Below are 25,698 nucleotides of genomic sequence, written 5' to 3' on the forward strand. Positions count from 1 at the left end.
GATTCCCATCTTATTACCCAGAACAGCTGGATTCCCATCTTATTACCCAGAACAGCTGGATTCCCATCTTATTACCCAGAACAGCTGGATTCCCATCTTATTACCCAGAACAGCTGGATTCCCATCTTATTACCCAGAACAGCTGGATTCCCATCTTATTACCCAGAACAGCTGGATTCTCATCTTATTACTCAGAACAGCTGGATTCTCATCTTATTACCCAGAACAGCTGGATTCCCATCTTATTACTCAGAACAGCTGGATTCTCATCGTGTTTCTCAGAACAGCTGGATTCCCATCGTGTTTCTCAGAACAGCTGGATTCTCATCTCATTACCCAGAACAGCTGGATTCTCATCGTGTTTCTCAGAACAGCTGGATTCTCATCTCATTACCCAGAACAGCTGGATTCCCATCTTATTACTCAGAACAGCTGGATTCTCATCTTATTACCCAGAACAGCTGGATTCCCATCTTATTACCCAGAACAGCTGGATTCTCATCTTATTACCCAGAACAGCTGGATTCCCATCTTATTACCAGAACAGCTGAATTCCCATCGTGTTTCTCAGAACAGCTGGATTCCCATCTTATTACCCAGAACAGCTGGATTCCCATCGTGTTTCTCAGAACAGCTGGATTCCCATCTTATTACCCAGAACAGCTGGATTCCCATCTTATTACCCAGAACAGCTGGATTCCCATCTTATTACTCAGAACAGCTGGATTCCCATCTTATTACTCAGAACAGCTGGATTCCCATCTTATTACCAGAACAGCTGGATTCTCATCTTATTACCCAGAACAGCTGGATTCCCATCTTATTACTCAGAACAGCTGGATTCCCATCTTATTACTCAGAACAGCTGGATTCGCATTGTGTTTCTCAGAACAGCTGGATTCCCATCTTATTACCCAGAACAGCTGGATTCCCATCTTATTACCCAGAACAGCTGGATACCCATCTTATTACCCAGAACAGCTGGATTCCCATCTTATTACTCAGAACAGCTGAAATCCCATCGTGTTTCTCAGAACAGCTGGATTCCCATCTTATTACCAGAACAGCTGGATTCTCATCTTATTACTCAGAACAGCTGAATTCTCATCTTATTACTCAGAACAGCTGGATTCCCATCTTATTACCCAGAACAGCTGGATTCTCATCTTATTACCCAGAACAGCTGGATTCCCATCTTATTACCAGAACAGCTGGATTCCCATCTTATTACTCAGAACAGCTGGATTCCCATCTTATTACCCAGAACAGCTGGATTCTCATCTTATTACCCATAACAGCTGGATTCCCATCTTATTACCCAGAACAGCTGGATTCTCATCTTATTACCCAGAACAGCTGGATTCCCATCTTATTACCCAGAACAGCTGGATTCTCATCTTATTACTCAGAACAGCTGGATTCCCATCTTATTACCCAGAACAGCTGGATTCCCATCTTATTACCCAGAACAGCTGGATTCTCATCGTGTTTCTCAGAACAGCTGGATTCCCATCTTATTACCCAGAACAGCTGGATTCTCATCGTGTTTCTCAGAACAGCTGGATTCCCATCGTGTTTCTCAGAACAGCTGGATTCTCATCTTATTACCCAGAACAGCTGGATTCCCATCGTGTTTCTCAGAACAGCTGGATTCCCATCGTGTTTCTCAGAACAGCTGGATTCCCATCGTGTTTCTCAGAACAGCCGGATTCCCATCGTGTTTCTCAGAACAGCCGGATTCCCATCGTGTTTCTCAGAACAGCCGGATTCCCATCGTGTTTCTCAGAACAGCCGGATTCCCATCGTGTTTCTCAGAACAGCTGGATTCCCATCTTATTACCAGAACAGCTGGATTCTCATCTTATTACCCAGAACAGCTGGATTCCCATCTTATTACTCAGAACAGCTGGATTCCCATCTTATTACTCAGAACAGCTGGATTCGCATTGTGTTTCTCAGAACAGCTGGATTCCCATCTTATTACCCAGAACAGCTGGATTCCCATCTTATTACCCAGAACAGCTGGATACCCATCTTATTTCCCAGAACAGCTGGATTCCCATCTTATTACTCAGAACAGCTGAAATCCCATCGTGTTTCTCAGAACAGCTGGATTCCCATCTTATTACCAGAACAGCTGGATTCTCATCTTATTACTCAGAACAGCTGAATTCTCATCTTATTACCCAGAACAGCTGGATTCTCATCTTATTACCCATAACAGCTGGATTCCCATCTTATTACCCAGAACAGCTGGATTCTCATCTTATTACCCAGAACAGCTGGATTCCCATCTTATTACTCAGAACAGCTGGATTCCCATCTTATTACCCAGAACAGCTGGATTCCCATCTTATTACCCAGAACAGCTGGATTCCCATCTTATTACCCAGAACAGCTGGATTCCCATCTTATTACTCAGAACAGCTGGATTCCCATCTTATTACCCAGAACAGCTGGATTCTCATCTTATTACCCAGAACAGCTGGATTCCCATCTTATTACTCAGAACAGCTGGATTCCCATCTTATTACTCAGAACAGCTGGATTCGCATTGTGTTTCTCAGAACAGCTGGATTCCCATCTTATTACCCAGAACAGCTGGATTCCCATCTTATTACCCAGAACAGCTGGATACCCATCTTATTTCCCAGAACAGCTGGATTCCCATCTTATTACTCAGAACAGCTGAAATCCCATCGTGTTTCTCAGAACAGCTGGATTCCCATCTTATTACCAGAACAGCTGGATTCTCATCTTATTACTCAGAACAGCTGAATTCTCATCTTATTACCCAGAACAGCTGGATTCTCATCTTATTACCCATAACAGCTGGATTCCCATCTTATTACCCAGAACAGCTGGATTCTCATCTTATTACCCAGAACAGCTGGATTCCCATCTTATTACTCAGAACAGCTGGATTCCCATCTTATTACCCAGAACAGCTGGATTCCCATCTTATTACCCAGAACAGCTGGATTCCCATCTTATTACCCAGAACAGCTGGATTCCCATCTTATTACTCAGAACAGCTGGATTCCCATCTTATTACCCAGAACAGCTGGATTCTCATCTTATTACCCAGAACAGCTGGATTCCCATCTTATTACTCAGAACAGCTGGATTCCCATCTTATTACCCAGAACAGCTGGATTCTCATCTTATTACCCAGAACAGCTGGATTCCCATCTTATTACCCAGAACAGCTGGATTCTCATCTTATTACCCAGAACAGCTGGATTCCCATCTTATTACCCAGAACAGCTGGATTCTCATCTTATTACTCAGAACAGCTGGATTCCCATCTTATTACCCAGAACAGCTGGATTCCCATCTTATTACCCAGAACAGCTGGATTCTCATCGTGTTTCTCAGAACAGCTGGATTCCCATCTTATTACCCAGAACAGCTGGATTCTCATCGTGTTTCTCAGAACAGCTGGATTCCCATCGTGTTTCTCAGAACAGCTGGATTCTCATCTTATTACCCAGAACAGCTGGATTCCCATCGTGTTTCTCAGAACAGCTGGATTCCCATCGTGTTTCTCAGAACAGCTGGATTCCCATCGTGTTTCTCAGAACAGCCGGATTCCCATCGTGTTTCTCAGAACAGCCGGATTCCCATCGTGTTTCTCAGAACAGCCGGATTCCCATCGTGTTTCTCAGAACAGCCGGATTCCCATCGTGTTTCTCAGAACAGCTGGATTCCCATCGTGTTTCTCAGAACAGTGTTAATCAACCCCTCTGACACTCTCCTCAATTAAAGATTTCATTTTAGATTCAGCTTATATCCCCACTTTCTTCCTTATTCAATCAGGTTGTTGTGTGTTTTTGTTTTTTTCAAAGACAAGAAACTTCAGTAGGCAGGTATTTAAACAAAGGCGTAGTCTCACATGGCACCATATTCCCTACATATTGCAGTACTTCTGCTGGACTCTGGTCAAAAGTAGTGCACTACATAGGGAATAGGGTGCGATGTGGGACACGGTCCCCCCGAAGCCTCAGAGTACGATATCAGGAGAAAACGTAAAAGGGAATGCAGAGGTGTTAAAATCAGATAAGGTGACTGACTGTCTTTGCCTTTGAGGACATTGAGGTTAAATTATTTTTTGATAAAACGGGTTCATTTGAATGTCTACACTGACTTCCTTTTCTCCATTCGTTGGTTCTTGAAAAACTATTTCGAGACGCTCCAATGAGGTCGTTATTACTGAAGCGGTGAGGCTGGTTGGGAGGCTGGTTGGTGGGCTGGTTGGGAGGCTGGTTGGGAGGCTGGTTGGGTGGCTGGTTGGGGGGTTCGTTGGGGGGCTGGTTGGTGGGCTGGTTGGTGGGCTTGTTGGGTGTGTGTGTGTTCAGGCTCTCATTCCCCATGCTGGTCCAGGGGATCCTGGGAGTCTAGCATGAGACAGATAAGTAACTATGATACAACACAGTCTCTGACAGAGAGGACTAGCCAACTGTAGGTGACTTTATGGTGTCTCCTCTCTGACACCACATCTCCAGCTGTAGGTGACTCTTTATGGTGTCTCCTCTCTGACACTACATCTCCAGCTGTAGGTGACTCTTTATGGTGTCTCCTCTCTGACACCACATCTCCAGCTGTAGGTGACTCTTTATGGTGTCTCCTCTCTGACACCACATCTCCAGCTGTAGGTGACTCTTCAAGTCTTCTCCTCTCTGACACCACATATCCAGCTGTAGGTGACTCTTTGTGGTGTCTCCTCTCTGACACCACATCTCCAGCTGTAGGTGACTCTTTATGGTGTCTCCTCTCTGACACCACATCTCCAGCTGTAAGTGACTATTTATGGTGTCTCCTCTCTGACACCACATCTCCAGCTGTAGGTGACTCTTTATGGTGTCTCCTCTCTGACACCACATCTCCAGCTGTAGGTGACTCTTTATGGTGTCTCCTCTCTGACACTACATCTCCAGCTGTAGGTGACTCTTTATGGTGTCTCCTTTCTGACACCACATCTCCAGCTGTAGGTGACTCTTCAAGTCTTCTCCTCTCTGACACCACATCTCCAGCTGTAGGTGACTCTTCAAGTCTTCTCCTCTCTGACACCACATATCCAGCTGTAGGTGACTCTTTATGGTGTCTCCTCTCTGACACCATATCTCCAGCTGTAGGTGACTCTTTATGGTGTCTCCTCTCTGACACCACATCTCCAGCTGTAGGTGACTCTTTATGGTGTCTCCTCTCTGACACCACATCTCCAGCTGTAGGTGACTCTTTATGGTGTCTCCTCTCTGACACCACATCTCCAGCTGTAGATGACTCTTTATGGTGTCTCCTCTCTGACACCACATCTCCAGCTGTAGGTGACTCTTCATGTCTTCTCCTCTCTGACACCACATCTCCAGCTGTAGGTGACTCTTCATGTCTTCTCCTCTCTGACACCACATCTCCAGCTGTAGGTGACTATTTATGGTGTCTCCTCTCTGACACCACATCTCCAGCTGTAGGTGACTCTTTATGGTGTCTCCTCTCTGACACCATATCTCCAGCTGTAGGTGACTCTTTATGGTGTCTCCTCTCTGACACCACATCTCCAGCTGTAGGTGACTCTTTACGGTGTCTCCTCTCTGACACCACATCTCCAGCTGTAGGTGACTCTTCATGTCTTCTCATCTCTGACACCACATCTCCAGCTGTAGGTGACTATTTATGGTGTCTCCTCTCTGACACCACATCTCCAACTGTAGGTGACTCTTCAAGTCTTCTCCTCTCTGACACCACATCTCCAGCTGTAGGTGACTCTTTGTGGTGTCTCCTCTCTGACACCACATCTCCAGCTGTAGGTGACTCTTTGTGGTGTCTCCGCTCTGACACCACATCTCCAGATGTAGGTGACTCTTCATGTCTTCTCCTCTCTGACACTACCTCTCCAACTGTAGGTGACTCTTTATGGTGTCTCCTCTCTGACACCACATCTCCAGCTGTAGGTGACTCTTCATGTCTTCTCCTCTCTGACACCATATCTCCAGCTGTAGGTGACTCTTTATGGTGTCTCCTCTCTGACACCACATCTCCAGCTGTAGGTGACTCTTTATGGTGTCTCCTCTCTGACACCACATCTCCAGCTGTAGGTGACTATTTATGGTGTCTCCTCTCTGACACCACATCTCCAGCTGTAGGTGACTATTTATGGTGTCTCCTCTCTGACACCACATCTCCAGCTGTAGGTGACTATTTATGGTGTCTCCTCTCTGACACCACATCTCCAGCTGTAGGTGACTATTTATGGTGTCTCCTCTCTGACACCACATCTCCAACTGTAGGTGACTCTTCATGTCTTCTCCTCTCTGACACCACATCTCCAGCTGTAGGTGACTCTTCATGTCTTCTCCTCTCTGACACTACATCTCCAGGACGAGTGCGGCCTCTCTGAAGCGATAGAGGAAATCGACAAGAACGCCAAGTCTTCTTTCACAATATCTGGCCTTATGTTATCTGCAGTTTTGCGCTCAACCACTCATTGTTTAGGCAATGGGCTGTAAAGGGACAAGGATCCCTTTTTGTAGCGAAAATTGTTCGTCCACATTTCAAGAGTAATTGTGCCCTTTTTTTTATTGACCCAAGTTCTCTCTCTCTCTCAACTCCCAGACTACCCAGCTGCTGATTTCTCTGTAGGCTACATCCACTCTTAGGGGAAAAAAAGGTGATATCTAAGAACCTAAAAAAGGTTCTTCGGCTGTTCACCCGTAGGAGAACCCTTTGAAGAATCTTTGTTGGTTCCAGGTAAAAACCCTTTCCACAAGGGGGTTCTACATGGAACTGAAAATGGTTCTACCTTGGAACTAAAGAAAGGTTCTCCTATGAGGACATCTGAAGAACCTTTAAGCAACCTTTTCTTCTAAGAGTGTAGGCCTATAATATAATTCAATAATGTTGAAATCAATTTCATGTTCATTCTAATTGTAGGCTGTAATTTTGCCTCAATATATTTAATGATGAGTAATAACATGTGGCCCAATGATGTGCCAAAGATTTACTTAGATTATTGGTATATAGATATTTTTACATTTAAATTTAACCAGGAAAGTCACTTGAGAACAAATTCTTAATTACAATGACGGCCTACTGAGGAACAGTGGGTTAACTGCCTTGTTCAGGGAAACAGTGGGTTAACTGCCTTGTTCAGGGAAACAGTGGGTTAACTGCCTTGTTCAGGGAAACAGTGGGTTAACTGCCTTGTTCAGGGAAACAGTGGGTTAACTGCCTGTTCAGGGAAACAGTGGGTTAACTGCCTTGTTCAGGGAAACAGTGGGTTAACTGCCTTGTTCAGGGAAACAGTGGGTTAACTGCCTTGTTCAGGGAAACAGTGGGTTAACTGCCTGTTCAGGGAAACAGTGGGTTAACTGCCTTGTTCAGGGAAACAGTGGGTTAACTGCCTGTTCAGGGAAACAGTGGGTTAACTGCCTGTTCAGGGGAACAGTGGGTTAACTGCCTGTTCAGGGAAACAGTGGGTTAACTGCCTGTTCAGGGGAACAGTGGGTTAACTGCCTGTTCAGGGGAACAGTGGGTTAACTGCCTGTTCAGGGGAACAGTGGGTTAACTGCCTGTTCAGGGGAACAGTGGGTTAACTGCCTGTTCAGGGAAACAGTGGGTTAACTGCCTGTTCAGGGGAACAGTGGGTTAACTGCCTGTTCAGGGAAACAGTGGGTTAACTGCCTGTTCAGGGAAACAGTGGGTTAACTGCCTGTTCAGGGGAACAGTGGGTTAACTGCCTGTTCAGGGAAACAGTGGGTTAACTGCCTGTTCAGGGGAACAGTGGGTTAACTGCCTGTTCAGGGGAACAGTGGGTTAACTGCCTGTTCAGGGAAACAGTGGGTTAACTGCCTGTTCAGGGGAACAGTGGGTTAACTGCCTGTTCAGGGGAACAGTGGGTTAACTGCCTGTTCAGGGGCAGAATGACAGATTTTTTGATCAAATCAAATCAAAGTTTATTTGTCACGTGCGCCGAATACAACAGGTGAAACCTTACAGTGAAATGCTTCCTTACAGGCTCTAACCAATAGGTGAAACCTTACAGTGAAATGCTTCCTTACAGGCTCTAACCAATAGGTGACCTTACAGTGAAATGCTTCCTTACAGGCTCTAACCAATAGGTGAAACCTTACAGTGAAATGCTTCCTTACAGGCTCTAACCAATAGGTGAAACCTTACAGTGAAATGCTTCCTTACAGGCTCTAACCAATAGGTGACCTTACAGTGAAATGCTTCCTTACAGGCTCTAACCAATAGGTGAAACCTTACAGTGAAATGCTTCCTTACAGGCTCTAACCAATAGGTGAAACCTTACAGTGAAATGCTTCCTTACAGGCTCTAACCAATAGGTGAAACCTTACAGTGAAATGCTTCCTTACAGGCTCTAACCAATAGGTGAAACCTTACAGTGAAATGCTTCCTTACAGGCTCTAACCAATAGGTGAAACCTTACAGTGAAATGCTTCCTTACAGGCTCTAACCAATAGGTGAAACCTTACAGTGAAATGCTTCCTTACAGGCTCTAACCAATAGGTGAAACCTTACAGTGAAATGCTTCCTTACAGGCTCTAACCAATAGGTGAAACCTTACAGTGAAATGCTTCCTTACAGGCTCTAAATAGGTGAAACCAGTGAAATGCTTCCTTAGGTGAAACCTTACAGTGAAATGCTTCCTTACAGGCTCTAACCAATAGGTGAAACCTTACAGTGAAATGCTTCCTTACAGGCTCTAACCAATAGGTGAAACCTTACAGTGAAATGCTTCCTTACAGGCTCTAACCAATAGGTGAAACCTTACAGTGAAATGCTTCCTTACAGGCTCTAACCAATAGGTGAAACCTTACAGTGAAATGCTTCCTTACAGGCTCTAACCAATAGGTGAAACCTTACAGTGAAATGCTTCCTTACAGGCTCTAACCAATAGGTGAAACCTTACAGTGAAATGCTTCCTTACAGGCTCTAACCAATAGGTGAAACCTTACAGTGAAATGCTTCCTTACAGGCTCTAACCAATAGGTGAAACCTTACAGTGAAATGCTTCCTTACAGGCTCTAACCAATAGGTGAAACCTTACAGTGAAATGCTTCCTTACAGGCTCTAACCAATAGGTGAAACCTTACAGTGAAATGCTTCCTTACAGGCTCTAACCAATAGGTGAAACCTTACAGTGAAATGCTTCCTTACAGGCTCTAACCAATAGGTGAAACCTTACAGTGAAATGCTTCCTTACAGGCTCTAACCAATAGGTGAAACCTTACAGTGAAATGCTTCCTTACAGGCTCTAACCAATAGGTGACCTTACAGTGAAATGCTTCCTTACAGGCTCTAACCAATAGGTGAAACCTTACAGTGAAATGCTTCCTTACAGGCTCTAACCAATAGGTGAAACCTTACAGTGAAATGCTTCCTTACAGGCTCTAACCAATAGGTGAAACCTTACAGTGAAATGCTTCCTTACAGGCTCTAACCAATAGGTGAAACCTTACAGTGAAATGCTTCCTTACAGGCTCTAACCAATAGGTGAAACCTTACAGTGAAATGCTTCCTTACAGGCTCTAACCAATAGGTGAAACCTTACAGTGAAATGCTTCCTTACAGGCTCTAACCAATAGGTGAAACCTTACAGTGAAATGCTTCCTTACAGGCTCTAACCAATAGGTGAAACCTTACAGTGAAATGCTTCCTTACAGGCTCTAACCAATAGGTGAAACCTTACAGTGAAATGCTTCCTTACAGGCTCTAACCAATAGGTGAAACCTTACAGTGAAATGCTTCCTTACAGGCTCTAACCAATAGGTGAAACCTTACAGTGAAATGCTTCCTTACAGGCTCTAACCAATAGGTGAAACCTTACAGTGAAATGCTTCCTTACAGGCTCTAACCAATAGGTGAAACCTTACAGTGAAATGCTTCCTTACAGGCTCTAACCAATAGGTGAAACCTTACAGTGAAATGCTTCCTTACAGGCTCTAACCAATAGGTGAAACCTTACAGTGAAATGCTTCCTTACAGGCTCTAACCAATAGGTGAAACCTTACAGTGAAATGCTTCCTTACAGGCTCTAACCAATAGGTGAAACCTTACAGTGAAATGCTTCCTTACAGGCTCTAACCAATAGGTGAAACCTTACAGTGAAATGCTTCCTTACAGGCTCTAACCAATAGGTGAAACCTTACAGTGAAATGCTTCCTTACAGGCTCTAACCAATAGGTGAAACCTTACAGGTGAAAGTGAAATGCTTCCTTACAGGCTCTAACCAATAGGTGAAACCTTACAGTGAAATGCTTCCTTACAGGCTCTAACCAATAGGTGAAACCTTACAGTGAAATGCTTCCAGGCTCTAACCAATAGGCTCTACAGGCTCTAACCAATAGGTGAAACCTTACAGTGAAATGCTTCCTTACAGGCTCTAACCAATAGGTGAAACCTTACAGTGAAATGCTTCCTTACAGGCTCTAACCAATAGGTGACCTTACAGTGAAATGCTTCCTTACAGGCTCTAACCAATAGGTGACCTTACAGTGAAATGCTTCCTTACAGGCTCTAACCAATAGGTGACCTTACAGTGAAATGCTTCCTTACAGGCTCTAACCAATAGGTGACCTTACAGTGAAATGCTTCCTTACAGGCTATAACCAACAGTGCAAAAAATGTATTAGGTGAACAATAGGTAGGTAAAGAAATAAAGCAACAGTAAAAAGACAGGCTATATACAGTAGAGTGGCTATATACAGTAGAGAGGCTATATACAGTAGAGAGGCTATATACAGTAGAGAGGCTATATACAGTAGAGAAGCTATATAACAGTAGAGAAGCTATATACAGTAGCGAGGCTATATACAGTAGCGAGGCTATATACAGTAGAGAGGCTATATACAGTAGCGAGGCTATATAACAGTAGAGAAGCTATATAACAGTAGAGAGGCTATATAACAGTAGAGAGGCTATATACAGTAGAGAGGCTATATACAGTAGCGAGGCTATATAACAGTAGAGAGGCTATATAACAGTAGAGAGGCTATATACAGTAGCGAGGCTATATACAGTAGCGAGGCTATATACAGTAGAGAGGCTATATACAGTAGCGAGGCTATATAACAGTAGAGAGGCTATATACAGTACAGAGGCTATATAACAGTAGAGAGGCTATATAACAGTAGTGGCTATATACAGTAGAGAAGCTATATACAGTAGAGAGGCTATATAACAGTAGAGAGGCTATATAACAGTAGAAAGGCTATATAACAGTAGAGAGGCTATATACAGTAGAGAAGCTATTTACAGTAGAGTGGCTATATACAGTAGAGTGGCTATATACAGTAGAGTGGCTATATACAGTAGAGAGGCTATATACAGTAGAGGGGCAATATACAGTAGAGATGCTATATACAGTAGAGGCTATATACAGTAGAGGCTATATACAGTAGAGAGGCTATATACAGTAGAGAGGCTATATACAGTAGAGAGGCTACATACAGTAGAGAGGCTATATACAGTAGAGATGCTATATACAGTAGAGGCTATATACAGTAGAGGCTATATACAGTAGAGATGCTATATACAGTAGAGGCTATATACAGTAGAGGCTATATACAGTAGAGAGGCTATATACAGTAGAGGCTATACACAGTAGCGAGTCTATACACAGTAGTGAGTCTATATACAGTAGAGAGGCTATATACAGTAGAGGCTATATACAGTAGAGAGGCTATATACAGTAGAGAGGCTATAACAGTAGAGAGGCTATAAAAGTAGAGAGGCTATACACAGTAGTGAGTCTATATACAGTAGAGGGGCTATATACAGTAGAGAGGCTATTTACAGTAGAGAGGTTATATAACAGTAGAGAGGCTATATACAGTAGAGTGGCTATATACAGTAGCGAGGCTATATACAGTATAGAGGCTATATACAGTAGAGAGGCTATATACAGTAGAGAGGCTATATACAGTAGAGTGGCTATATACAGTAGCGAGGCTATATACAGTATAGAGGCTATATACAGTAGAGAGGCTATATACAGTAGAGAGGCTATATACAGTAGAGAGGCTATATACAGTAGAGAGGCTATATACACTAGAGAGGCTATAACAGTAGAGAGGTTATATACAGTAGAGAGGCTATAACAGTAGAGAGGTTATATAACAGTAGAAAGGCTATATACAGTAGAGAGGCTATAACAGTAGAGAGGCTATAAAAGTAGAGAGGCTATACACAGTAGTGAGTCTATATACAGTAGAGGGGCTATATACAGTAGAGAGGCTATTTACAGTAGAGAGGTTATATAACAGTAGAGAGGCTATATACAGTAGAGTGGCTATATACAGTAGCGAGGCTATATACAGTATAGAGGCTATATACAGTAGAGAGGCTATATACAGTAGAGAGGCTATATACAGTAGAGTGGCTATATACAGTAGCGAGGCTATATACAGTATAGAGGCTATATACAGTAGAGAGGCTATATACAGTAGAGAGGCTATATACAGTAGAGAGGCTATATACAGTAGAGAGGCTATATACACTAGAGAGGCTATAACAGTAGAGAGGTTATATACAGTAGAGAGGCTATAACAGTAGAGAGGTTATATAACAGTAGAAAGGCTATATAACAGTAGAGAGGCTATATACAATAGAGAGGCTATTTACAGTAGTGGCTATATACAGTAGCGAGGCAATATACAGTAGAGGCTATATACAGTAGAGGCTATATACAGTAAAGAGGCTATTTACAGTAGTGGCTATATACAGTAGCGAGGCTATATACAGTAGAGAGGCTATAACAGTAGAGAGGCTATATACAGTAGAGAGGCTATATACAGTAGAGTGGCTATATACAGTAGCGAGGCTAAATACAGTAGAGTGGCTATATACAGTAGAGAGGCTATATACAGTAGAGAGGCTATATACAGTAGAGGGGCTATATACAGTAGAGAGGCTATATACAGTAGAGAGGCTATATAACAGTAGAGATGCTATATAACAGTAGAGAGGCTATATAACAGTAGAGAGGCTATATACAGTAGAGAAGCTATATAACAGTAGAGAGGCTATAGACAGTAGAGAGGCTGTATACAGTAGAGAGGCTATATAACAGTAGAGAGGCTATAGACAGTAGAGAGGCTGTATACAGTAGAGAGGCTATATAACAGTAGAGAGGATATAGACAGTAGAGAGGCTGCATACAGTAGAGAGGTTATATACAGTAGAGAGGCTGTATACAGTAGAGAGGTTATATACAGTAGAGAGGCTATAGACAGTAGAGAGGCTATAGACAGTAGAGAGGCTATATACAGTAGAGAGGCTATATACAGTAGAGAGGCTATATACACTAGAGAGGCTATATACAGTAAAGAGGCTATATACAGTAGAGAGGCTATATAACAGTAGAGAGGCTAGCTAATGTAGCTGACATTATTATTTGTTTCCCAGAGACGTTTGCTGTTCCAGTTAGAGTCTAATGTTAGCTAGCTAACAATGAACCTGGTTAGTTAGCTCCCAATATACCAGTCTACTGTAGTTATCAGTCTATATACCAGTCTAGTTTACTTACCAGTCTACTGTAGTTATCAGTCCATATATCAGTCTACTGTAGTTACCAGTCTATATACCAGTCTAGTTTACTTACCAGTCTACTGTAGTTACCAGTCTATATACCAGTCTAGTGTAGTTACCAGTATATATACCAGTCTAGTGTAGTTATCAGTCTATATACCAGTCTACTGTAGTTATCAGTCTGTATACCAGTCTACTGTAGTTACCAGTCTAGTGTTGTTATCAGTCTGTATACCAGTCTACTGTAGTTACCAGTCTAGTGTTGTTATCAGTCTGTATACCAGTCTAGTGTAGTTACCAGTCAATATACCAGTCTAGTGTAGTTATCAGTCTAGTGTAGTTACCAGTCTATATACCAGTCTACTGTAGTTACCAGTCTATATACCAGTCTACTGTAGTTACCAGTCTATATACCAGTCTACTGTAGTTACCAGTCAATATACCAGTCTACTGTAGTTACCAGTCTATATACCAGTCTACTGTAGTTATCAGTCTATATACCAGTCTACTGTAGTTACCAGTCTATATACCAGTCTAGTTTACTTACCAGTCTACTGTAGTTACCAGTCTATATACCAGTCTAGTGTAGTTATCAGTCTGTATACCAGTCTAGTGTAGTTATCAGTCTATATATCAGTCTAGTGTAGTTACCAGTATATATACCAGTCTAGTCTAGTTATCAGTCTGTATACCAGTCTACTGTAGTTACCAGTCTATATACCAGTCTAGTGTAGTTATCAGTCTATATACCAGTCTACTGTAGTTATCAGTCTATATACCAGTCTAGTGTTGTTATCAGTCTGTATACCAGTCTACTGTAGTTAAGTCTATATACCAGTCTAGTGTAGTTATCAGTCTATATACCAGTATAGTGTAGTTACCAGTCTATATACCAGTCTACTGTTGTTACCAGTCTATATACCAGTCTACTGTAGTTACCAGTCTATATACCAGTCTACTGTTGTTACCAGTCTACTGTTGTTACCAGTCTATATACCAGTCTAGTGTAGTTACCAGTCTATATACCAGTCTAGTTTACTTACCAGTCTACTGTAGTTATCAGTCCATATACCAGTCTACTGTAGTTACCAGTCTATATACCAGTCTAGTGTAGTTATCAGTCTATATACCAGTCTAGTGTAGTTATCAGTCTATATACCAGTCTACTGTAGTTACCAGTCTATATACCAGTCTACTGTAGTTACCAGTCTATATACCAGTCTACTGTAGTTACCAGTCTATATACCAGTCTACTGTAGTTACCAGTCTATATACCAGTCTACTGTAGTTACCAGTCTATATACCAGTCTACTGTAGTTACCAGTCTATATACCAGTCTACTGTAGTTACCAGTCTATATACCAGTCTACTGTAGTTACCAGTCTATATACCAGTCTACTGTAGTCTATATCAGTCTACTGTCTCTATATACCAGTCTACTGTTGTTACCAGTCCATATACCAGTCTACTGTAGTTACCAGTCTATATATCAGTCTACTGTAGTTACCAGTCTATATATCAGTCTACTGTTGTTACCAGTCTATATACCAGTCTACTGTAGTTACCAGTCTATATACCAGTCTACTGTTGTTACCAGTCTATATACCAGTCTACTGTAGTTACCAGTCCATATACCAGTCTACTGTAGTTACCAGTCTATATACCAGTCTACTGTTGTTACCAGTCTATATACCAGTCTACTGTAGTTACCAGTCTATATACCAGTCTACTGTAGTTACCAGTCTACTGTAGTTACCAGTCTATATACCAGTCTACTGTTGTTACCAGTCTATATACAGTCTACTGTTGTTACCAGTCTACTGTAGTTATCAGTCTGTATACCAGTCTACTGTAGTTACCAGTCCATATACCAGTCTACTGTAGTTACCAGTCTACTGTAGTTACCAGTCTACTGTAGTTACCAGTCCATATACCAGTCTACTGTTGTTACCAGTCTACTGTTGTTACCAGTCTACTGTAGTTACCAGTCTATATACCAGTCTACTGTAGTGTGTTTTTGTAAATCCAAAATAAGTAAAAAATCAGGTCATCCTTTGTTCTCTTTTTAACAGGCCTAAAGCAGAATGTTTGTTCAAACAACAGTAACATATTGGAGGAGCAGGATAGAGTAAATCTAACTTGTTTGAAGGTAAGACCCAGGTGCAGAAGATGTTGAAGTAACAACATTTTATTAAATCGAACACGGGCAGTCGAAGGTACAGGACGGTAGACAGGCTCAGGGTCAGGGCAGGCAGAAAGGTCAAAACCGGCAAAACTAGAAAACTGGCACCTTAGACAGGACAGGAGCAAAGGGGAAAACGCTGGTAGGTATGAATGAAGAAAACGAACTGGCAACAGACAAACAGAGAACACAGGTATAAATACCCAGGGGGTAATGGGGAAAGATGGGCAACGCCTGGAGGGGGGTGGAGACAATCACAAGGACAGGTGAAACAGATCAGGGTGTGACGAACTCATCGGATTAGAATGATAGAGTAACTCATTGGATTGTCGGTTTCCTGTTGACTGTGTTGAGAGGACGGATGCTAATCTCACTAGGTTTCCTGTTGACTGTGTTGAGAGGACGGATGCTAATCTCACTAGGTTTCCTGTTGACTGTGTTGAGAGGATGGATGCTAATCTCACTAGGTTTCCTGCTGACTGTGTTGAGAGGACGGATGCTAATCTCACTAGGTTTCCTGCTGACTGTGTTCGGAGGACGGCTGCTAATACTGTCGCTTTCTTTGAGTCTCTCTCTAAAAGAGAATGTCTCAGCAATATTCAGATTAGATTTTCACTGAAGGTTATTTGTCAGAGAGACACTGATAATGTCATTTAGTTGAAGGGAGAGACAGGGAGAGGCAGTGAGAGACAGGGAGAGACAGGGAGAGACAGGGAGAGACAGGGAGAGGCAAGGAGAGGCAGGGAGAGACAGTGGGAGACAGGGAGAGACAGGGAGAGACAGGGAGAGGCAGGGAGAGGCAAGGAGAGACAGGGAGAGGTAGTAAGAGGCAGGGAGAGGCAGGGTGAGAGACGGGGAGAGGCAGGGAGAGACAGGGAGAGACAGGGAGAGACAGGGAGAGGTAGTAAGAGGCAGAGAGAGGCAGGGGGAGAGGCAGGGAGAGACAGGGAGAGGTAGTAAGAGGCAGAGAGAGGCAGGGGGAGAGGCAGGGAGAGACAGGGAGAGGTAGTAAGAGGCGGAGAGAGGCAGGGGGAGAGGCAGGGAGAGACAGGGAGAGGCAGGGAGAGACAGGGAGAGGTAGGGAGAGGCAGGGAGAGACAGTGAGAAGCAAGGAGAGGCAGGGAGAGACAGGGAGAGACAGGGAGAGGTAGTAAGAGGCAGGGAGAGGCAGGGTGAGAGACTGGGAGAGGCAGGGAGAGACAGGGAGGGACAGGGAGAGACAGGGAGAGGTAGTAAGAGGCAGGGAGAGGCAGGGAGAGACAGGGAGAGACAGGGAGAGACAGGGAGAGGCAGGGAGAGACAGGGAGAGGTAGTAAGAGGCAGGGAAAGGCAGGGAGAGACAGAGAGAGGCAGGGAGAGACAGAGAGAGGCAGGGAGAGGCAGGGAGAGACATGGAGAGACAGGGAGAGACAGGGAGAGGCAAGGAGAGGCAGGGAGAGGCAGGGAGAGACATGGAGAGACATGGAGAGACAGGGAGAGGCAAGGAGAGGCAGGGAGAGACAGGGAGAGGCAGGGAGAGGCAAGGAGAGACAGGGAGAGGTAGTAAGAGGCAGGGAGAGGCAGGATAGGAGGCAGGGAGACAGGGAGAGGTAGGAAGAGGCAGGGTAGGAGGCAGGGAGAGACAGTGAGAGACAGAGAGAAGCAAGGAGAGGCAGGGAGAGACAGGGAGAGGCAGGGAGAGACAGGGAGAGACAGGGAGAGGTAGTAAGAGGCAGGGAGAGACAGGGAGAGGCAGGGAGAGGCAGGGAGAGGCAGGGAGAGGCAGGGTAGGAGGCAGGGAGAGGCAGGGAGAGGCAGGGAGAGGCAGGGAGAGGCAGGGAGAGAAAGGGAGAGGCAGGGAGATGCAGGGTAGGAGACAGGGTAGTAAGAGGCAGGGTAGGAGGAAGGGAGAGGCAGGGTAGGAGACAGGGTAGTAAGAGGCAGGGTAGGAGGAAGGGAGAGGCAGGGTAGGAGGCAGGGAGAGACCAGGAGAGACCGGGAGAGGCAGGGTAGGAGGCAGGGAGAGGCAGGGAGAGGCAGGGAGAGGCAGGAAGAGGCAGGGAGAGACAGGGAGAGGCAGGGAGAGGCAGGGAGAGGCAGGAGAGACTGTTCTCCTTTCTGAGTGAACAGACCGTTCTCTGTTCTGACTGAAGAGACCGTTCTCCGTTCTGGGCGAAGAGACCGTTCTCTGTTCTGACTGAAGAGACTGTTCTCCGTTCTGAGCGAAGAGACTGTTCTCCGTTCTGAGCGAAGAGACTGTTCTCCGTTCTGACTGAAGAGACTGTTCTCCGTTCTGACTGTTCTCCGTTCTGACCGAAAAGACCGTTCTCCGTTCTTTTAGTTTTCCCTGCCTCACAGAGACATCACTGTAACTAGGTTAGAGACTGGAAGGAGGGAGGGAGAGAGGGAGAGAGGGAGTGAGAGAGAAGGAGAGAGAGAGAAGGAGGAAGAAGGAGGGACAGGAAGAGAGGAGGACTACTTGCCTTGGTTGCAGAGAGAAGGGACAGGAGGAGAGTAGGACTACTTGCCTTGGTTGCAGAGAGAAGGGACAGGAGGAGAGGAGGACTACTTGCCTTGGTTGCAGAGAGAAGGGACAGGAGGAGAGGAGGGCTACTTGCCTTGGTTACAGAGAGAAGGGACAGGAGGAGAGGAGGGATACTTGCCTTGGTTGCAGAGAGAAGGGACAGGAGGAGAGGAGGGCTACTTGCCTTGGTTACAGAGAGAAGGGACAGGGGGAGAGGAGGGCTACTTGCCTTGGTTGCACAGGGAGCCATAGAAGCCGGACAGACAGTCACAGTGACCAGTCACATGATGGCACGATCCAGAGCTGTGGACACACTGTGGACATGACTGGCTACAGCGGTGCCCATAGAACCCAGGAGAACAGACTAAGGAAAGGAGAGACAGAGGAGATAGAGGAGAGGAAGAGGAGAGAGAGGAGGAGAAAAGATGAAGTAGAAGAGATGAGAAGAGATGAAGAGATGAGGAGAAGAGATGAAGAGGAAGAGATGAGGAGAAGAGATGAAGAGATGAGGAGAAGAGATGAAGAGGAAGAGATGAGGAAGAAGAGATGAGGAAGAAGTGATGAGAAGGAAGAGGAGAGGAAGAGGAGAGAGAGGAGGAGGAGGGGAGGGAGGAGAGGAGGGGAGGAGAAGAGGAGAAGAGATGAGGAGGAATAGATGATGAGAAGAGATGAGGGAAAGAGATGAAGATGAAAAGATGAAGTAGAGGAGATGAGGAGAAGAGATGAGGAGAAGAGATGAAGAGGAAGAGATGAGGAAGAAGAGATGAGGAAAAAGACATGAGGAAGAAGAGATGACGAGAAGAGATGAGGAGGAAGAGATGACGAGAAGAGATGAGCAGGAAGAGAAAGAGAGGAAGAGGGACACAAATAAAACTCTAATCATTCCAGTCCTTCATATTGTTTGAAACAGAATGACTAATCAGTCATGAAAGACCAATTTATTCTATTGTATTAATGTGTGAAAGCAGCATAACAAATAGGAATAAGAGATATTTATTCTATTGTATTAATGTGTGAAAGCAGCATAACAAATAGGAATAAGAGATATTTTCCTTTTTAAAACATGACTGTCAAAAGTACAAGATCAATAAAATGTTGTTTCACAGTTTACTTTTCTGGTGTGGTAAAGGCAAGACCAACGCATCTGATATATCTAACAAGACACCGCGGAATCATTGAACTGGCCCCGCCATCCATTCTAATGTTCTAAACACAGTACGTTTAACTAAATACTATCCACTATATTCAATAACACTGCAATCCACTGCAAAGATATCAGAGAACAAAATAACTGGCTTGCTACTCAGTCTGTAGTCTGTTTGTCCATCCTGTCTCCACCTCTCACGCTATCGTCATTGTTCTTCATTTAAAACCTCTTTTAGTTAAATAGCCTTAGAGGTTGTGTCTGTCCACCTTGTCTCTTAGTAATGAAGACAACAGGTCTGAGTGGTTGTGTCTGTCCACATTGTCTCTTAGTAATGAAGACAACAGGTCTGAGTGGTTGTGTCTGTCCACATTGTCTCTTAGTAATGAAGACAACAGGTCTGAGTGGTTGTCTGTCCACCTTGTCTCTTAGTAATGAAGACAACAGGTCTGAGTGGTTGTGTCTGTCCACCTTGTCTCTTAGTAATGAAGACAACAGGTCTGAGTGGTTGTCTGTCCACATTGTCTCTTAGTAATGAAGACAACAGGTCTGAGTGTTTGTGTCTGTCCACATTGTCTCTTAGTAATGAAGACAACAGGTCTGAGTGGTTGTCTGTCCACATTGTCTCTTAGTAATGAAGACAACAGGTCTGAGTGGTTGTGTCTGTCCACCTTGTCTCTTAGTAATGAAGACAACAGGTCTGAGTGGTTGTCTGTCCACATTGTCTCTTAGTAATGAAGACAACAGGTCTGAGTGTTTGTGTCTGTCCACATTGTCTCTTAGTAATGAAGACAACAGGTCTGAGTGGTTGTCTGTCCACATTGTCTCTTAGTAATGAAGACAACAGGTCTGAGTGTTTGTGTCTGTCCACATTGTCTCTTAGTAATGAAGACAACAGGTCTGAGAGGTTGTGTCTGTCCACATTGTCTCTTAGCAATGAAGACAACAGGTCTGAGAGGTTGTGTCTGTCCACCTTGTCTCTTAGTAATTAAGACAACAGGTCTGAGTGGTTGTGTCTGTCCACATTGTCTCTTAGTAATGAAGACAACAGGTCTGAGTGGTTGTCTGTCCACCTTGTCTTCTAGTAATTAAGACAACAGGTCTGAGAGGTTGTGTCTGTCCACATTGTCTCTTAGTAAAGAAGACAACAGGTCTGAGAGGTTGTGTCTGTCCACATTGTCTCTTAGTAATGAAGACAACAGGTCTGAGTGGTTGTCTGTCCACCTTGTCTCCTAGTAATTAAGACAACAGGTCTGAGAGGTTCTGTCTGTCCACCTTGTCTCTTAGTAATTAAGACAACAGGTCTGAGTGGTTGTGTCTGTCCACATTGTCTCTTAGTAATGAAGACAACAGGTCTGAGTGGTTGTCTGTCCACCTTGTCTCCTAGTAATTAAGACAACAGGTCTGAGAGGTTGTGTCTGTCCACATTGTCTCTTAGTAATGAAGACAACAGGTCTGAGTGGTTGTGTCTGTCCACATTGTCTCTTAGTAATGAAGACAACAGGTCTGAGTGGTTGTCTGTCCACCTTGTCTCTTAGTAATGAAGACAACAGGTCTGAGTGGTTGTGTCTGTCCACCTTGTCTCTTAGTAATGAAGACAACAGGTCTGAGAGGTTGTGTCTGTCCACATTGTCTCTTAGTAATGAAGACAACAGGTCTGAGAGGTTGTGTCTGTCCACCTTGTCTCTTAGTAATGAAGACAACAGGTCTGAGTGGTTGTGTCTGTCCACCTTGTCTCTTAGTAATGAAGACAACAGGTCTGAGTGGTTGTCTGTCCACATTGTCTCTTAGTAATGAAGACAACAGGTCTGAGTGTTTGTGTCTGTCCACATTGTCTCTTAGTAATGAAGACAACAGGTCTGAGAGGTTGTGTCTGTCCACCTTGTCTCTTAGTAATTAAGACAACAGGTCTGAGTGGTTGTGTCTGTCCACATTGTCTCTTAGTAATGAAGACAACAGGTCTGAGTGGTTGTCTGTCCACCTTGTCTCCTAGTAATTAAGACAACAGGTCTGAGAGGTTGTGTCTGTCCACATTGTCTCTTAGTAATGAAGACAACAGGTCTGAGTGGTTGTGTCTGTCCACATTGTCTCTTAGTAATTAAGACAACAGGTCTGAGTGGTTGTGTCTGTCCACCTTGTCTCTTAGTAATGAAGAAAACAGGTCTGAGTGGTTGTCTGTCCACCTTGTCTCTTAGTAATTAAGACAACAGGTCTGAGTGGTTGTGTCTGTCCACCTTGTCTCTTAGTAATGAAGACAACAGGTCTGAGTGGTTGTGTCTGTCCACCTTGTCTCTTAGTAATGAAGACAACAGGTCTGAGAGGTTGTGTCTGTCCACCTTGTCTCTTAGTAATGAAGACAACAGGTCTGAGTGTTTGTGTCTGTCCACATTGTCTCTTAGTAATGAAGACAACAGGTCTGAGAGGTTGTCTGTCCACCTTGTCTCTTAGTAATGAAGACAACAGGTCTGAGTGGTTGTGTCTGTCCACCTTGTCTCTTAGTAATGAAGACAACAGGTCTGAGTGTTTGTGTCTGTCCACATTGTCTCTTAGTTATGAAGACAACAGGTCTGAGAGGTTGTCTGTCCACCTTGTCTCTTAGTAATGAAGACAACAGGTCTGAGAGGTTGTCTGTCCACCTTGTCTCTTAGTAATGAAGACAACAGGTCTGAGTGGTTGTGTCTGTCCACCTTGTCTCTTAGGAATGAAGACAACAGGTCTGAGAGGTTGTGTCTGTCCACCTTGTCTCTTAGTAATGAAGACAACAGGTCTGAGAGGTTGTGTCTTTCCACCTTGTCTCTTAGTAATTAAGACAACAGGTCTGAGAGGTTGTGTCTGTCCACCTTGTCTCTTAGTAATTAAGACAACAGGTCTGAGAGGTTGTCTGTCCACCTTGTCTCTTAGTAATGAAGACAACAGGTCTGAGAGGTTGTCTGTCCACCTTGTCTCCTAGTAATGAAGACAACATGTCTGAGTGGTTGTGTCTGTCCACCTTGTCTCCTAATAATGAAGACAACAGGTCTGAGTGGTTGTGTCTGTCCACCTTGTCTCTTAGTAATGAAGACAACAGGTCTGAGTGGTTGTGTCTGTCCACCTTGTCTCTTAGTAATTAAGACAACAGGTCTGAGTGGTTGTGTCTGTCCACATTGTCTCTTAGTAATTAAGACAACAGGTCTGAGTGGTTGTGTCTGTCCACCTTGTCTCTTAGTAATTAAGACAACAGGTCTGAGTGGTTGTGTCTGTCCACATTGTCTCTTAGTAATTAAGACAACAGGTCTGAGTGGTTGTGTCTGTCCACCTTGTCTCTTAGTAATGAAGCCAACAGGTCTGAGAGGTTGTCTGTCCACCTTGTCTCCTAGTAATGAAGCCAACAGGTCTGAGAGATTGTCTGTCCACCTTGTCTCTTAGTAATGAAGCCAACAGGTCTGAGAGGTTGTGTCTGTCCACCTTGTCTCTTAGTAATGAAGCCAACAGGTCTGAGAGAGGGAGATTAATCATCTCTAAACACACACATGGCATGTGGACACACACTCCTTTACATTGTGTGTGGCTGTGTCTCTCCCTCTCTGTTAAATTCCACTTTAATCACGGCCCAGACAGACACATGGCATGAGGACACACTTCACTCCAACTCTCCCCTTCTCTCTCTCTGTTAAATTCCACTTTGTCCGATGTTTACAGGTTTGCCCCTGTGAAGATCACCTCTAATCAGTGAACTCATCACTTGAGTCAGACCTCCACTCAGGGCCGAGCCAGAGAAGCCCAGCAGAGACCAGAGATACAAGAGAAACCTCAGGCGACCAGCTCCCTCAGACCCCAAGATCCCAGACCCCAGCCACTCAGAGGGACAGCCAGGGCATTATAGCCCAGTCTTCCAGCCAATCAGAGGGAGAGCCAGGGCATTAAAGCCCAGTCTTCCAGCCAATCAGAGGGAGAGCCAGGGCATTATAGCGCAGTCTTCCAGCCAATCAGACAAGGGTCTGTGTCCCATATGGCACCCTGCTCCCTACAGAGCCTTCAGAGAGTACTCACACCCAGTTACTTCAGAGAGTACTCACACCCAGTTACTTCAGAGAGTACTCACACCCAGTTACTTCAGAGAGTATTCAAACCCAGTTACTTCAGAGAGTACTCACACCCAGTTACTTCAGAGAGTACTCATACCCAGTTACTTCAGAGAGTATTTACACCCAGTTACTTCAGAGAGTACTCACACCCAGTTACTTCAGAGAGTACTCACACCCAGTTACTTCAGAGAGTACTCACACCCAGTTACTTCAGAGAGTATTCACACCCAGTTACTTCAGAGAGTACTCACACCCAGTTACTTCAGAGAGTATTCACACCCAGTTACTTCAGAGAGTACTCACACCCAGTTACTTCAGAGAGTACTCACACCCAGTTACTTCAGAGAGTACTCACACCCAGTTACTTCAGAGCGTATTCACACCCAGTTACTTCAGAGAGTACTCACACCCAGTTACTTCAGAGAGTATTCACACCCAGTTACTTCAGATCATATTCACACCCAGTTACTTCAGAGAGTACTCACACCCAGTTACTTCAGAGAGTACTCACACCCAGTTACTTCAGAGAGTATTCACACCCAGTTACTTCAGAGAGTATTCACACCCAGTTACTTCAGAGAGTACTCACACCCAGTTACTTCAGAGAGTACTCACACCCAGTTACTTCAGAGCGTATTCACACCCAGTTACTTCAGAGAGTATTCACACCCAGTTACTTCAGAGAGTACTCACACCCAGTTACTTCAGAGAGTACTCACACCCAGTTACTTCAGAGAGTATTCACACCCAGTTACTTCAACACCCAGTTACTCACACCCAGTTACTTCAGAGTACTCACACCCAGTTACTTCAGAGAGTATTCACACCCAGTTACTTCAGAGAGTATTCACACCCAGTTACTTCAGAGAGTATTCACACCCAGTTACTTCAGAGCGTACTCACACCCAGTTACTTCAGAGAGTATTCACACCCAGTTACTTCAGAGAGTACTCACACCCAGTTACTTCAGAGAGTTATTCACTCACCCCAGTTACTTCAGAGAGTACTCACACCCAGTTACTTCAGAGAGTACTCACACCCAGTTACTTCAGAGAGTACTCACACCCAGTTACTTCAGAGCGTATTCACACCCAGTTACTTCAGAGAGTATTCACACCCAGTTACTTCAGAGAGTACTCACACCCAGTTACTTCAGAGAGTATTCACACCCAGTTACTTCAGATCATATTCACACCCAGTTACTTCAGAGAGTACTCACACCCAGTTACTTCAGAGAGTACTCACACCCAGTTACTTCAGAGAGTATTCACACCCAGTTACTTCAGAGAGTATTCACACCCAGTTACTTCAGAGAGTACTCACACCCAGTTACTTCAGAGAGTACTCACACCCAGTTACTTCAGAGCGTATTCACACCCAGTTACTTCAGAGAGTATTCACACCCAGTTACTTCAGAGAGTACTCACACCCAGTTACTTCAGAGAGTACTCACACCCAGTTACTTCAGAGAGTATTCACACCCAGTTACTTCAAAGAGTACTCACACCCAGTTACTTCAGAGTACTCACACCCAGTTACTTCAGAGAGTATTCACACCCAGTTACTTCAGAGAGTATTCACACCCAGTTACTTCAGAGAGTATTCACACCCAGTTACTTCAGAGCGTACTCACACCCAGTTACTTCAGAGAGTACTCACACCCAGTTACTTCAGAGAGTATTCACACCCAGTTACTTCAGAGAGTACTCACACCCAGTTACTTCAGAGAGTACTCACACCCAGTTACTTCAGAGAGTACTCACACCCAGTTACTTCAGAGAGTACTCACACCCAGTTACTTCAGAGAGAGTACTCACACCCAGTTACTTCAGAGCGTATTCACACCCAGTTACTTCAGAGACTATTCACACCCAGTTACTTCAGAGAGTACTCACACCCAGTTACTTCAGAGAGTACTCACACCCAGTTACTTCAGAGAGTATTCACACCCAGTTACTTCAAAGAGTACTCACACCCAGTTACTTCAGAGAGTACTCACACCCAGTTACTTCAGAGAGTACTCACACCCAGTTACTTCAGAGCGTATTCACACCCAGTTACTTCAGAGACTATTCACACCCAGTTACTTCAGAGAGTACTCACACCCAGTTACTTCACACCCAGTTACTTCAGAGTACTCACACCCAGTTACTTCAGAGAGTACTCACCCAGTTACTTCAGAGAGTACTCACACCCAGTTACTTCAGAGAGTACTCACACCCAGTTACTTCAGAGAGTACTCACACCCAGTTAC

General features: G+C 44.4%; 1 protein-coding gene across 1 annotated transcript in view; it reads right to left on the reverse strand.

Moving 5' to 3' along the window:
- megf11 (multiple EGF-like-domains 11) overlaps window positions 1-25,698 on the reverse strand; it is a 496,621-nt gene that overhangs the window by 51,743 nt on the left and 419,180 nt on the right. Inside the window, exon 14 of the mRNA XM_065002744.1 lies at window positions 18,466-18,600. Coding sequence (XP_064858816.1) covers window positions 18,466-18,600 — 135 coding nt within the window. The remainder of the gene's footprint in view (window positions 1-18,465; window positions 18,601-25,698) is intronic.

Source organism: Oncorhynchus nerka, linkage group LG17 (genome assembly GCF_034236695.1).
Source record: "Oncorhynchus nerka isolate Pitt River linkage group LG17, Oner_Uvic_2.0, whole genome shotgun sequence".
Taxonomy (NCBI): Eukaryota; Metazoa; Chordata; class Actinopteri; order Salmoniformes; family Salmonidae; genus Oncorhynchus; species Oncorhynchus nerka.